The sequence below is a fragment of the Lepisma saccharinum genome, chromosome 26 (assembly GCF_977018435.1).
Source record: "Lepisma saccharinum chromosome 26, izLepSacc3.1, whole genome shotgun sequence".
NCBI classification, from domain to species: domain Eukaryota; kingdom Metazoa; phylum Arthropoda; class Insecta; order Zygentoma; family Lepismatidae; genus Lepisma; species Lepisma saccharinum.
This window is the reverse complement of record NC_139254.1, coordinates 31147675-31164279: the sequence shown is the minus strand read 5'-3', so window position 1 is coordinate 31164279 and position 16605 is coordinate 31147675. Positions and strand designations below refer to the sequence as shown.

Below are 16605 nucleotides of genomic sequence, written 5' to 3'. Positions count from 1 at the left end.
AAAATCACCATAAATTTGCCATCTTGCATTAAAATGTGACCGCAATTCTTTCCAGGTGGATGAGAACCTGTTCAGTGTTTCACAATGCACATACATTTTCCTATTTTCAAATTCAGAACGAAGATACTTGAAATATTTTCAACATTCATATTTCTACTTAACATTTTTTGTCTACTCATATATTTTATTACTGCTTTAGGGTATCTTTACTTTATGGAATGTGAAAGAATGAAAAAAATCAAGAGCGTTTTCATTCAGGAAGAAGAAATATTGCAAAGTTGGCTACTCTTAGTTGGTGACAGTAAAATTTCCCACCAATTCGGAATCGTATGAAGGCAATTTGTCTGACAGTTATGGAATTTTTACTTATTCCTGCTATGGTTGAATTTACGTTTATGCTTTTTGCATTTGTTGGAACCAAGTTGTCATTTATTATATACAATTTGCACCTATGTCTACAAGTACTTTACAAGATTTCCTATTCACTGTTGCTTCTAGAAAACTAAGATTATTCTGTTTAATTATGGGAACTGTATGCGAACTTTTCCCCTGACGACCGTTCCCACGTTCATAGGATTTCAATAGTTTAAAGAGGCATTAGGTGATTGTTGTTCCGATGAACCTGTCTGATTGTAATATACTTGTTGATTATTTTGCTGGGCTGTATGTTGTTCACGTTGAGGGCAACAGTTTTGGCAGGGTTGCCATCTCTGAGCTTGTTGAGGGTGTTGTCTCTGAAATGGCCTATAACCTCCTCTATGGTAATTTGAACGTCCCCCTGTTCCCACGTTGGTAACCATTGTTTGAATTATTTGATCTATAAAAATTGTTACTTCTTTGGGAATGTGAACTATTCCTACCGTTATATCTTTGGCATGCAGGAAATCTGTTATTAGTTCTAGTAGGCTGTGATCTATTTCTGAACGTTTGTGCACTATTCTGAAAATGATTAATTTGGAGTTCATTCATTTTAATTTCCAAATCTTTTAATTGATCTTGTGTTACAAAGTTTTTTCCTGTTTGCAGTTGACTGTTTATTTCCTGTAGATTATTTGAGCTAGTTTGAGGTTCTTTTATGGGAGGTTGGGTTACTATGTTTTGCAATCCTATCTGATTTGTTGATGCAATCGACGACCTTGAGTATATTTAAGCGCCGCTAATTCCCTAGCTTCTATGTACGCTTGCTCTTCCAAAAGGGTTTGTTTTCTTTGTAAGTTGTTGATGAACCGTAGAAGTTCATTCACCGAATTAAAATTCTTGTCGGAAGCTACTTGAAGGTACTGCGTACGCAGTCCCCTCACAATGTAATAAATTACCTGATCCACGGATGCTTGGGGGAGATATTTCTGAATCAAGGCATGGTTTGGTTTGAGTTGTTGTTTTAAGTCCACTTTATGCACAGTAAGACTAATCGGGACTGGACCTACAGTTTAAAGTGGGATCCGAACCACTTGTGCCTCCATCGGGTATCGAACCCGGGACCCCTTGATTACAAGGCGACGACGCTACCACTGCGCCATGGGGGAGGCCCCTGAATCAAGGCATGCTTACGCAAGATGTAAGCTTGCGGGGTTTCCTGAATTTGTTGGACTTGTTCCTTTAAGAAATCTTCAACCAGGAGAGGTTGACCAATGTCCCTAAAAGTGTTGGTAATTTCTGTTTTGAGCGTTTGATACTCCTTATTTGCATAATCTGGTTGAGATTTTATTCCCGTTATTAAATCTAAAGCGATTCCAGTGAAGAATAAAGGCAAGAAATATTTTCTTTTTGCAGTGGTCCAAGTTAATGCATCCGCCATATTTTCAAAAGTTGTGAAAAATTGATCAACGTCTAAGGGGTTTGCCCCTGAAAACTTTTTAAACTTGAATAAAATTTGTTATGTTCAATGCCATGACTTCAGTATTGTTGACAACGGTGGAAGGAATAATGGCAACACAGTCCGTGGAATGTGCAGTGTTGGTGGAAAACTACTGTATGTATCGCGACCTTGCCCTGGTGACTGGACGAGACGGTGAAATCGGAACCGTTTGTTCCGCCAGCTGTTGAATCCTCGATAAAGATAAGTCTAATTCGTGTTCATTTTTCCTTAGCATTCCTAACCCACGTTCTGAAGCACATATTTCCTATAAGGAACTCGCACCTACAACTAAAAGTTACAAAAAAAAAAAAAAAAAAAGGCCGGTGCCTCCAACCATGTTTCCCCCTTCCCTTGTCTTATTATTTTATTACCGGGGTGTAAGTAAGAAAAGGTACTAGCGAGAGGTTTTGTAACAAGGCTCAGACCATTCTATGTTCGGAGTGACGCCTCCGTCCTCCAGGTACATACCTGCGCTCTATCTTCCTCGGTGTTCACTCGCACAAACCAAATCCAATACTGATCCCGAAATTCCCTTCGGATCTTCTCAGATCGGTTCGGTTGCTTCGCTATACAAATTCCAATACCTGTCGATTCATATCCGTCTGTCAGGCTGGTACCTTCCCACGGACGAGGCAAGTAATGGAATTTGTAAGGTCTGCATTCCAAACCGATGAGAACATCCTGTCTCCGTAATGTTTCGTTTCAAGTACACCTTCTAATTTTTACCTACAAGTCAACATTATAGGCAATTGAGAAAAAAAATGGATTTTAATAAAGTGCTGCGGAAGAAGAATAAAATTTCTTTATTGTCAAATTTAATACAAAATACCTTACGTGAACAATCGGCTGCATATGCTTATGTACAAGTATGAAAAAAAATCATATTAACATGTGTTTATGGTAAATATAGTAGTTTTAGATAATTTATCAATTATGATAATATTTGTAATATTATTCTGTTCTCCAATGCGCGAATTTATAATTATAAAAATACTTCTACTGTAACAAGCACCAGTGTTTTTGTTATTTATATTTTAAAATTGAATTTCCTTACCACAGATTATATACCAAGCTCATACTAGTTTAAAATTTTACTAAGTAAGTATAATATTCTTTTCAATACAATCAGGTTAATTTGAAGTTTCAATAAGGAATAACCTGTTTTCAGGCAGACATATTTGGCCTTGAGGGGATTCATACAACAAACTTTGTCTATTTTTATATTACAAAAAATGGAAAACTGATAATAGCATCAGAACAAGTATTTGTGTTTGATGTTGAAATATTTTCTGGTTGTTCACGATATTATTACTGAAAATAAAGTTTAGTTTGCCATATCTTACAGTTCACTCTTAGATTTTAGCTACTTAGTAACTGGTGGATTATTTATCACTTTAGGAACATTTTCTGTTTCATTTTTTGTCTCATTCCACACCCACAAACACACACACACACACACGCACGCACGCACGCATATAGACGTCCTGACAGCAATCTGTGTTGAGCAATATTTTATCCTACAATTTGATGAGTCAAACTTGAATTTGTATGCTAATATACCACCTTAAAAGTAAGTATATATGTTATCATTAACATAATTATCAATAACGTTCTTTTAGAAATATTTGAAACCACAACTTTGCCTATGGTGAAAATATAAATTTACATTACATAGTCAGATTTCATAATCGAAATTGCTCTTGAAATACCCACCCTGTTGAAACAGATATTCTCTAACTCACTTTCAGAATAATACATACTTAATACAAACAATGAATTTACAGTTTCAAGTAACAAAGTTTAGATGAGGTTAATAGGACTTCTAAGAGTATTGTAAAGGTCACAAAAATTATCTTGCCTCTCTCCTGGAATATATTAAATATGCAAACACAAGTATTTATACTTTTAACTATTATAAATTGAATCCATAAAATGCAGATACAATACATAATAAAATTTACAATTTTTCAACAACGTATATGTGTTGCATTCAATCTATAGTATATGCCATATACGTATTTCAGAACATACAACAATATGATCAAAACTTGTAGTTATCCAAATTATATATAAAAACTAATTATTCGAAAGTTTGTGAAATTTTTCGCATTATATTTCTTGATTATACAGTTTAGTCTTGAGTGATTTTAGAAGCAAGTTATTAAGTTATCAGCATTAGTGAATGAATGAAATCATTCAAAGCCAATTCAACTTAATAACAATATAGAACGAATTTCGTCTTTCTAAATTAATGTGAAAAGATCCATTGTGGTTGCTGCTGGTAATGTATGTTGAAATTATAGAAATGAGTATGCAAATCATTTACTCTGTACAGATTTCTCATACTATTTTAATTAAATTGAGAGTATTACTTTTATTTTTAAGTTGGAATTGATTTTAAAAAATTCTTTGACTTTTCTTCATAACTTTCTAACCCATTACACAAACATTTCATAAGTACATTTTCCTGGGCATAATTGCCTTAATTATTTCCTCAATATTCACAGGCATCCACATAAATACATTACCTATTTTAGACTTCCTTGTCATATTTGCAACAGAGTGATTTTATTATTTTGATTAAAATAATATACTTTTAAGATATACGAATACATTTACTATATATTTTTGTGGATTTGATTTAATTTGAACTCATTTAATTTATTTTGTGAACTGAACTGAACTGACTTTCTTTTACTAAACCCTCGTTAAAGAAAATATTTTTTTATCATGGTTACTACTATCTATGGACAATTGTTTGTACGTTTGCCGCAGATAAATCGAAGTTAAAATAACATACAAGTAATATACTTTTGGTGAATGGTTTTATTACCATACTACACTATATCTGGAAGCATTTATATGACCATATGTAAAGAATCTAGTTTTGAATATTGGGTCCGTGAGATGGTTTTTCATTGTTGTAGACGCAGCCTTTCAATAATTACTTAAAAGTATGCATTACTCTTGGACATATATTCTTTGAGGGGTTGGGGGGATTTCTGTTACTTTATTCTTGTTCTGAGCATACATAGTAGAACACTGACAGCATAATACAGACTACAAAAATAGAGCGAGTACAATTGAAAATGTTAAGTTACGTGAAGTACAAACTTGAAGGTACTTATCCCAGATTTGATTCCTACAATAATCTAATAGACAAGCTCCGAATACACAGGCTTGACGATCGAAGGACAGTCCACAACCGGCTGCTGCTCTGGAAGATATATAATGGCAAACTTCCCTCTCCTCTTTGGATGTCACAATTGAAATTAGGCGTTCCAAACAAAAAAACACGACCTAATCACAAACATTTTTTGTGAATAGAGGGCTAACACACATTGTCAAAAGATCTCCTATCTGGAGAATGAGTGTCCTCTACAATGCCTAAGAAAAGCGTAACAAAAATATTGATTTATTCTGTATGCCATATAACAATTTAAAAACGCTGTAATGAAACAGATTCAAATAACGCCCACTGAAGTATGTATGATAACCTGTATCTCTGTTCCATTATGTAACATGAACTCTCTAACTGGCCATCAGCCTGTTGGGTTCATTTATGTAAATAAATAAATAAATATTACTCAAAAATTAATTATTCGATATATTTTCAGTTAAATGCTTTAGATACAGTGTAATATGGTTATAAAACAATTAGTAGAGTCAAGCTATTTGTATTTTATTTACATTTCAAAACCGTCACTTACATCATCTGCAACCTTGATGTGTTTAAAGTAGTATGATATTGATTCAAAATTGCCTACTTTGTAATACATAATTTATCTCATACTCGCTCTTCTAAAACATACATTCTGTCTGCAGAAAGAAGAAAATTTGTACCATATGCTAAGTAATATGAATGTAGAAAGTTTAATATCAATATTTGGATAATACAATTAAACCATGCTTATTAAATTTACTCATAGATTTATATTATTTATAGAACAGGAACTGCGAATATTTTATTACTTGCCCCAAGAAAAGAGTTCTATAAAGCAATTCATTTATAGCTATAATTGTGTTATCAACTTTAGAGATATATGTATCTATCCACATGAAATTAAATTATACGTATTTTTGAGTATGGAATTATGTATTTTTCTGTCTGCGTGTGTGGTTCTTTACAATAATGAATATAATACTACTACATACATATACATATAATACGAGTATATATTTCTGTACATCAAGTCAGTATAAACCTCTTTGTACTATAAAGACATTTGTTTCAAATATATGCAGATCATATCAATTTTCAGTTTGCAGTATTTATTATATTAACACATTTTTAATGTTTACGTAACCAATTGTAACATTCCTTGATAGTCAATGCAGCTGTATATATGAGTGCGTGTTTGTGGTATGTATGCATGCATGATAAATTAAACTGTCAATTCTATGTCTTTTTAAGAAAATAAATTTTATAACAAGCAATAATATAGTTATATACTGTAACGTTTTTACAGTGAATAAGTTAAGAATGATCGACGTAACGTCATGGTATCATCATAGAAATCACGTATACGTTGCCAAGGGATGTACGTAAAATATCAGTTGTTGATTTCGATTTGTCAGATAATTATGTTTTGACTACAAAAGTTCCACGCTGCATCAAGGGAACTACTTGCAACAAATATCCTGATGTTTGTGAATCTTCCGACGGAGATCAAGAGTTTATAGGAAAAAATTGAGGTGGAGAATGTGTGTTGATTAATAACATTAAATAGACACTGAGCAATTGAGAATGCTAGGAATAACCACAAAATCAATCAGGAAATGGAAAAAAAACACGCAGAGATTAAATACACATAGCTTGGAGGATTGTAACATACTGTTTTTTTGAGTTAATGATGTACCAGATGTATCAGATGTACCAGAAGTTCTATATGGTGCTGATATGTGGAATGCTTCTTAAATAGATTATAGATGATGAAATATACCGAACGTGCATTCCATGAGTGAGAATACACATTTAATTTTCAGCCTAATTGTCAACAATATGTGCATTTCGATCGGCTATCTCTACTTCATTATTTGAAAATGGGTGTTTGGGGGATACACTATAGCAAGCAAATCTGCACCAGAAACGCAATTTGTGATTTTCGAAATTTCTACTCTGACTTGATGGAAATTGAGCAAACAACTTGCATTTTAATAACATAGCGCCAAATGTTTTAATATAACTGTAAGAAACATTTACAGAGAAACGCAAAAATGAAGAGATGAATTTGCTTGTCTTGCCAAATAACGTTCCTCATGCGAGAATTTAAACTAGAATTTGTACCTAAAACAAGCTTGCAATAAAATAGAAGCAGAAGTTAAATTTTCTCAAAACATAACATCTGTCAACATCAGTGCTTTACAGTCATAAAAAGATTTCAATGTTACTACATCGGCTCAAATTTGCGGATATTCAAAAACAAACAAATTCAAACATTTTCATGAGTTTTTCATAAAGTTCCATAAATAACGCTATTATTCTAAAGACTTTGTTTGGCTTAAGTCTCGTTCTTCTAAAATATATAGATAAGGTCTGCAAAATTTTACTCAACAACTGAGGTTCTACTTGGTCACCCTATAAATATATCAATAGGAAAATCAGATTTACTACTGTAACAAGATTGAATGAGCAGTGTAATTCAAAGTGACATTTGGAATATGAATGTTACAATCGGAATACAACCACTGTTGAGATACTGTCTTGTTAATGATATTTTACAATGTATGTACAATATTAACAGTGCAATATCTGACGATTTCAGAAATTCATAAATAACTAACCGTGCTCTTATGTAAAATGTGAGCAGTTACAATGCTTAAGTAGTTTCAAAGATGAACCAGCATAATCCTGTCCAAAATATTTTATGAACAAGAGAAACAATGTAGTACTTCAACCGTTAATAAAACATGTATACAAGTGCGCCTGGAACCCGTTATAACAATTCACTAAATATTCAGTTTCTCTCGCCTCAAGTTCATACTTTTATGTAGTTCTCTACACGTTCAGTGATAAATAACAGTCATCTGAAAATCTTCTAGGCACTGCTGTATTTTATTTTAGAAAAAAGATTCTACCATATAATTTGCGTAGTGTGTTTTAAATTTTATGGAAGAAAACATGTGTTAGATAAGAGTATCACTTAAACCTTTAGTAATAGTAAAAATACAAATGCGATATGTATCTTAAAAATTGTATAAACTGGACCTGAAAAGAGTTACATAAAGAAAGGCAAGATGTATAGCACCAGAGAAATAGAGAAGATAGGCCGATATTAATGTTACTTGTTATCTCATTGCATCGTTTTTTTGTATATAAGCATTTAAAGCTTGAAGGATGAAAATTTCCTTTTTGAAATGCTTTGGAGTTATTCATGTGTAAATATTCTCATTTTATAATTCATGTTAGCGTTTTACAATAAGGTTTTTTTTTCAAATTCTCTTCTTCAGCACAGAAGAAATACACTATTTTCACATATGTTGTCTACATATTAGGTCTAAATTATTTTCTACATTATATTTTCATATGGCAAGTTACTTTATAAGGCTATACTATTTCATATATAGTCGATCAAGTCAGTCATATAAATATGTTGATGGCTTTGTAATTAAACGAAAGCAATCCTTCAAAAATAAATCTGAGTATCTTATTTCCGAATGGTTGACAGAGGACACCTTAGTGACGACACGTGACCACGTGAACTGTCAGACGGATGTTGCAAAATATCATAAACATAACTAACCATCTGAAGTAACGTGACCTATTAGTTATAATTAAAATTTATCTGGTTAGGCATTGCAAACGTACATGTAAATAAGGGCCTGCTTAGAGGCGTCAAATTTTATCTACTGTTCAAAATACAATAGGTAATATTCTTTATATTCATTAACTTCCAAGTTAGACCGAATGAATTGTAGGTGTTACGTTGTCAATCCGGTTCTAATTAGAACCAGCGAGAAAATCTGCTTTCTAACAACAAGTAACGTTGATAATAAAACTTTAATCAAAAAGTTAAAAGAATGCACTGTTTATCGATCAGTAACTTGGTCCCCATATGCCACACATCAAACCCGGGTTCCCGCGTGGTAGTCATACGCCCTACGATTATACCACCGGAGGGACACTTTAAATTTGGTTATAATTATATCAATATATTAATAATAATAGGAATGAAAACAACAACCCAAGTTAATCGTAAAATTTCGTTTGTACGTTTCATAAAAGAATATTTGCCTACTTCTCACAGAAACAAGAGCAATCCACGTCTACGAATGGATTCCGGAGTTAATGAAGTTAGAACTTGCACATATGTTAAAATGGAGTGTCATCTTATTTCACGAACGATAGTCCACGAATTAATGCATTTCAAAAAGGAAGAAGAAAATACTAAATCATCATCCTAATTAGTTTCAAATCTTGAGAAACTTGTATATGACCCCACAGACTAACATACTAACTAGAACAAGAACCAAGACAGTTATAACTTTTGCAAAAGCATTCAGATTCATCTCAGTCTCATTGTGAGGATACGCCCTGCGTTGCTTTTCCCGTTCACCACGAGCCAGTTCAGGGAACGCCAAACTTTGAGTGAAAGTGAGCTTGTGAAAAGACTCAGATATGCTGTAAGGACCGATGCTGCCTCTTGCATTGCGCAGCATATATTCCAAGTCCACGCTGTCCAAGAGGGAGTAGCGGTTGGGAGACGTGCTGATGACGGACAACTGCCTCGAAGCTCTCCTTTCGTCTGTCCACATTTCACTTCGGAGAGAATTGTTGGAGGAAAACCGTCGCATCCTATCGTCTCCGAGAGACAAACACGACATGCGATCGGACACACCCGAACACGAGTCAACGGATTCACTACGATCTTCGGCAGAGGAGCGGCGACTCCAATTAAAAAACAGGTGCCTAGGATCCAGACTGTTCCTCTTCTCCTCTAAGCTCCTGCAATTTCTGTCTCTCCTGCACTGAAGGAACTGCAGTCCGTTGCTGCTAACGATGGAACCTTGGGGAGACCTAGCTCGTGCCTCCTCTACGGGCGACGATGGGAGCTTATCCATATCTTCCTCTGTATGGACCATTTTCCGAAAAGTCTCCATCATGGACCGCCTATCGATGCTACTCTGCGAAGATGTCAGCGACTCTGAGGGCGAGGCTACAATTTTCTTCATCATTATTGGACCCGACAAGGAACCGTCGTCGGTTAAGTCTTCGAACGACTGAAAATTAAGATGTCCTCTACTTTCGCTTCCTACTTTCCCGGGTCTGGATTGCGGCAGAAGTTGCAGGGAGCTGTTTGAGGCACTGGTGTCCGCCGATGAAGATGCAGGAAGCCTGATGAAGCGAGCATCGTCGGGATGAAGGCTGTTGCTGTGGCTCCTGACCCTACCCGGATGTTCCGGTGGGGCCAGGAGCTTCTGTTCGTTCGGCCAACTGGGGCGCTGACCGGACTTAAGATGGCGGCGCAATGCCGACGGGACCGGAGACAAGCCATCTCGCGGACTGGCGTGGAACGAATCGATCCCCGAATCGTGGTGTCCGGAAGATGGCAAGTCTTGTTCGCTGGCGCCGCTCTCCGGCGGGAATACGAAACTCTGTCCGTCCGCTTCCCCACGTTCCCCGCTGTAGGGAGGTGAATCCTGGCTGGGCCACACTTGCAGCAACGGGAGGGAGCAGCCGGGGCCCTCTGCTTTGGCATCCTCTCGCCCATCTATGGTGCGGATTTCGATGGATTCGCTCCTTTGCTTCTTTGAGCTGCTAGAGGTAGAATCCGACCTTCCAGAAGTAACGACGCTCCAGAATCTAATCAGGCCAAGGTCTTTCATTGGCATCTGCAAAATAAAAATAAATTGCTTTTAGAGAACAGCAGAGAACTAAATTCAGAACTTTTACACGAAACCAATGGAAAAATGTGGCTGAGGGCAGTGGCGTATCCAGAATTTTCGAAAGGAGGTTACATATATATACACAGGGTGATCCAAAAGTCACCATACATATCATACAAAGCAGTTATGTGGTTACAGAACCATATGATCCCCGCTGTTCTGAATGCACATGTCAATGTATTTTACCCTCTCAGCTTGCACTGCTTTCAGGTAAAGTAACACAATGACAATGACGAAGAACAGTGAGTGTGCTATGTATGTGTGGCAAACTTTGAATCACCCTGTATATTTTTAATTGTTAGCCCTCATTTTGCCATCATCATGATATTATTTTGACGTTCTTATTATTTTTAGAAATACTAGGCCAAAAAGAGAGGAGGTTATGACCCCCACGAACTTCCCTTGGGAACCCAGTGGCTGAGGGGTCATGGTAGTTATTCATTGCAATAATACTGTGGCCACATAACTAATGGTATTTATAAATTTGCTTAACTACAGCAAAATATATACAGGGAGAATAAATATTCATGCAAGAGCGAGCTAGAGACATCGGGAAAAGCTCCACAGGGTCCGTCACGGAACGTACAGCATGAGCTTGCGGTGGTGAACAGAGAAACATCCTTCCTCATCTTTGTCATATAGTAAATAGGGAATATCTATAATTCTGCTTTCTACAGTCATAAATAAGAAAAATAATATGAGACTGCAAATGCCACCACCTGTCCCCACAGACCAGGGTTGGCATGTTTAAAACAAAAGTATTTTAAAAAGTCTATTTTAAACTTTTAAATCGCACGGCTTTGTTTTTTCACAAATGTTTAAAACGTTTTAAACAAAGTGTTTTAAACATATTTTTTCCAGAGTTGTTTAAAACACATTTTGATGCTTGATGTTTGTTAGTTTGTGGTTATTTGCGTGTTTTGTAACTTTGCCTTTTCATTCAATCCGTGTCATTTTGTTTATTGTGCATAGAAATATGTTCAGTGGCTGAGTCATGTCGTGATGAATGCCCGTGGGCTGTTTAAAACACCTGGCTATGTTCTTTTTACAAGTGCTTGAAACATTTTCAAAATTGAATGCCATGTGAATGAGACAGTTTTGTTCCACATTTAACATAATCTGCACACAGTTTTTATTCTTGTTAATGTCAAGATTTTGTTGCATTCACGATAAAATGTCAAATTCCGGAAAACAGAGTAGTAACTACGTGAACTGAGTGGGGCCTGGAAACTGTGGATCAGCTTACAAGCGAGATTTAAGATAAACATCAATGTGTATTTTAAAGAAGTTAGTCAAGCGTTTACTTTATAATAAGAACACAATCCAGCTTTGGATGATTAGCATATTCCTTATTAATCATTATTTTTAGAAAAAGAAATGTTCTTGGTATTATGTTTTAAACGATTTATTTGATAAAACATGTTTTTCTGTTATTGTTTAAAACACTGTTTAAAAATTTATAACATGTTTAAAACAAATAATACTGTTTGTTCATTTCTTTAAAACAAACACAAATTTTGCCAACCCTGCCACAGACGAACTTAATTTTAATGACACATGGAGATGCGATGCATGGATGAAAGGTAATTAAGCTGGCTATCAATTTGCAAGGAAGGGTGTCGTGCTGTTAGCGAACGTGCTCGTAATGAACACGTGCTCTTAGCGAACACAGTTACCGAAGGATTTGCAGGTGCGTGCTGTTAGCGAACACGCAAACTTGTGCTGTCTTATTTGTCCATGAAACTGGTGACCATGCAAGTGTTGCCAGTGATAAGCCAACTTGCGTGGAGAAACACCTCTTTGGCTGGTACCTCTTGACCTGACCTGACTCACCCCTGATCATTCTTCAATCGACTGTGAAACCAGCAAGATGAGTGAAATAGAATTCATTAAAACGAAGTACGAGAATTTGTGTTTGGTTTACGATTGTTACCAGTATCGAAAAGTACGAGAGGTGAAAGGCGTGGTGACATGCTATGTACGAAAGAGAAGAAAATGAAATGTAAGGTGTCACTGAAGACAAATGACTAATTTCTACTTGAGGAAAGTTTAAAAGTACATTCACACGAACCAAATATTGCTGAAATGGAAGGTAGTGATTGCTGCCACTACAGTTTTAAGCAGTCCGATTGGCTGGCGTGTCCGACTGGCTGACGTGTCGTCATTAGTGACGTTAGGTTAGGTTAGGCTGGGCAAGATAGAACAAGATGAAGAAGAAAGAGTGTTACGGTACTAATTCAACCGAAATATAAGTGAAGAAAAGAGCTAAACATTGTAGGAAACGGGCGAGAGAGGATCTTTCTGTTCCTTTTAATACGATCTTCCAGGAAAAATTTAAGGTACGTTTACTTCAGTAGACAAGACACCAATATTTATTATTGTGCTTGCGTGCGTGTTTTAGGCAAACCCTATTTTATATTCTTCTTTGTAGCTGATCAGTGGTGATTCATTCATTTATTGTATAATACAGGAGCTCGAGAATCGTGGCTACGGCTTCGTAACGGAAATCCCCAGCTGATTTTAAGGAAGATGAAATATATCAATATTTTAACAAAAACTTTCATGTAGTTAACCTTCATTAGCTAATTTCAAACACAAAATGATTATAAGGTATCACTGGTAACACTTGCATGTTGACCACTTTCAAGGACAAACAAGACAGGGCCAGTTTGTGTGTTCGCTAACAGCACGCACCTGCAAATCTTTTCCTTCCGATGTTCGCTAAGAGCACGTTCGCTACTAACACGGAATCGCAAGGAAGAATGTGTCCATTTCTCCCCCTCCAGGTCGTTGACCCTCGCGTCAGGTTTATTAATGTCCCAAAGAGATATGAAAGTGGAAGGGCGGTTGCGATTCGCAACTTACGAGTGGGATCAAGTTCCAAGATTCTTTCAGTTTTCAACAAGATTCTGGCTTTTCAAATGTTTGGAAGTTTTATACCAGTCTGGCCAAGTCGCGTGTGCGCAAAGCTTGCCTCGCTGTTTTTATGGTGTTTGGTTGAGGTGATTGAAAATAAAACGCAAGTTTTGGAGGGATTTACTTTATTAGTGTTTATGCATACCTTAATATGAAATGTGAAAGATGATTAATACAGTGACAGGCATGCGTAGACAGTATTGACATGTGTCATGCAACGGAACAGAGTCCAATGAGGGAATTTGTGGTGGAGAAAATTAATTCCTTCCGAACAATTTTCAGAAGAAATATAAAAAAGTCATCGACTCAAAAATATCAGGGCTGGAGCTCACAAGCCACACTTTGGTATTTTCATATATATTACCAGAAGGTGCTGCGGTAGGATGTTGGAACCAATAGGCATAAATTGACAGGGCAAGGCGCAAGGGAGGGACCCCCCCCCCACACACACAAATTTTCATCTTTATTAAAATGTACAATGGTAGAAGTTTCTAAAAAAATTCTGTTGGAACCTAATATTCATGTTCTCTTAAGTTAGGCCCAAAGTACAAAGGTGCTGGAATCTAGATGGAAAATTATGTTGATTTCATGAAATGAATGAGCGACAAATCAGCATGTACTTGATCCGATATTTGAACCCAAAATTTTAGATTGCAAAAAGTGATGTATGATGTAATTAAGCATGTTATATTCTGCTACACCACGCAAATATCCATACCTCATACGGGATTGAAACCCAGTACTAGTAATATCGCGACACACTAGTTTGCTCATGAAGAGTGCCTATTTGTAATATGACTACAACAGGCCTTAAAATATATGTGAATGAGAAAATAATGAACACTATTTCAAATACTCTGTTTGATTTGATTTGAATTTAAAATTTTGGGTGCGTCAGCACTAAGGCTATTTTGCTCCCGTCACATTATACGGGGACCAGCCCCTTATCGTTACAAATAACAACTCTAACGTTGCATAACTAAAAATCATAAACTATTCTGACTTCTGTTAAAAAAATAATGCTGTAAACGGGCACTCAGCACACACAAGGACAAAAAACAGGACAACACAAACAAAATTATACTGACCATGGGGCCAGTCGCCACAGCCTCGTTAGTCTTCAGTCCAGGGTGTACTACGTGGAAGTGAGGTTGACGATTGGGTGCACTACGTGGAAGGAGCACCTCTTACACCCCTCAAATACTCTGTTCTAGGATCAGAGTAAATTGCACGGCATGTTTCCGAGATTATTCGTCCAATTTTTGTAGTGCTATGACGCACGATTTATTAAATTATTATGATACTATTATTATTATATTACTATCATATTGTTATATTATTATTATTCTGAGACACTTGGTTCGGACACCTTCCTCCGATTCTTTTTTTTGGGGGGGGCACTATTTGAAAAACCATCGAAAGAATCAGCTCTGTGTCTTGAAACGACAGGAGCCATGTCTTGCCGCGAGAAATTTACAGAATGCAATGAATGGGCGAATCCAAGAAAACGCAACGAAAAATGAGCGGCGTTGTTTTTCCAACTGCAAGCGTGCAACTATTTGACTCCAGCTTTTGGCAATCGCGGAGTCTCGCCAATTGGCTGGGAGCATTTCAATCTTATAAATTTTCTTTGTAAATGAATGGCCCGCTTTAGAGATTATTGAGAGGGAACAAGGTGGCAGCTACACAACGCAAGCTTTATTTTTCTTACCTGTATCTAAAAATCTGGTTCTTAACTATGAGCGCATTTGCCCATAACCAAATATTTCTAAATTTATTTAGAGCAGCCAAGGGAACAAATTTTATAAGACAAAAGGAAGTAATCATATATTGGATTGGGTTTTAAGTCCACTTTATGCACAGAAAGGCTAATTGGGACCTTAAGTTTAAAGTAGGATCCGAACTACTATGTACTTCCATCGGGTATCTAACCCGGGACCCATTGATTACAAGGCGATGACGCTACCACTGCACCACTGCTACCACTGCACGTATTGGAGCTGCTGCAACAACTACATTATAATCCTAATACATCAGGGGTCACAAACAAGATAATTTACAACTACACATGAGAATAACATCTGAAAATTAAAATACTTTATAAAAACGAATCATGCAATAGTAATTGAAAGCGGAAAAGCGACGCTAAACAAAAAATAAAATAAAATAAAATAAAATAAAATAAAATAAAATTGATTTTGCAGTCCGCGTTCCTGTTCCAGTGCCTGCCACATGGGCAAACTGTCTAGTGCTACAGGGTCAAGGTCAAATATCTGGTCAGCCATTTGGAAATATGCAGGCGGGGAATTATAAAATTTTGGGCCCCTAGGCTATTCTTTGTATTAGGCCCTGCCATTATTATTATTCTTAATAATAATATTGTTATCATCATTATTATTATTAAAAGTTTTGTTATAATGGTACTTTACTTTCACTATTGCAAGCTCTGTATTCATCACACTTATAAACTTTAAGATATAGACACGTCACGCTAAAAAATGTTTATTAAACTTTTTTCGGTTATAAGCGCCACTTGCACTATGCATTTCGTCACACAAGACTAAAACCACACACGCAGCAATGAAAACGAAACCGACACTACATCACGGTAGCCACACTGGTCGGCAACTGAGAAACTAAGAATATTGATTTCAACTGTCAATATCCCTCCACTTGACTTCCAATTGTTGGCATTCAACAATGTTTACATTCATTCTTTAGAGGAACAGTTGCTTATATTCGAGCACTGTTGACCTCAGAAAATAGGGTTATGATGTAAAATGTTATTAAAGAGACTAGAAACTCATTCCTTTTTGTTCGGACGAATTGTTATTCGCATTAATTTGGTTGCCATGCAGTCTGTGCATGCGCAGTGTGTTTTACGCCTTGTAATTTACCTGTGTATTTATGTGGAAGTTTCATTATATTTATTGTTATTTTCATTC

General features: G+C 36.2%; 1 protein-coding gene across 1 annotated transcript in view; it reads right to left on the bottom strand.

Moving 5' to 3' along the window:
* Positions 1 to 9059: 9059 nt before the first annotated feature.
* LOC145979616 (uncharacterized) overlaps positions 9060 to 16605 on the bottom strand; it is a 132022-nt gene continuing 124476 nt past the window's right edge. The window contains exon 3 of the mRNA XM_083112581.1: positions 9060 to 10690. Within this exon, the coding sequence (XP_082968707.1) occupies positions 9269 to 10690 (1422 nt within the window). The 3' untranslated portion in view covers positions 9060 to 9268. The remainder of the gene's footprint in view (positions 10691 to 16605) is intronic.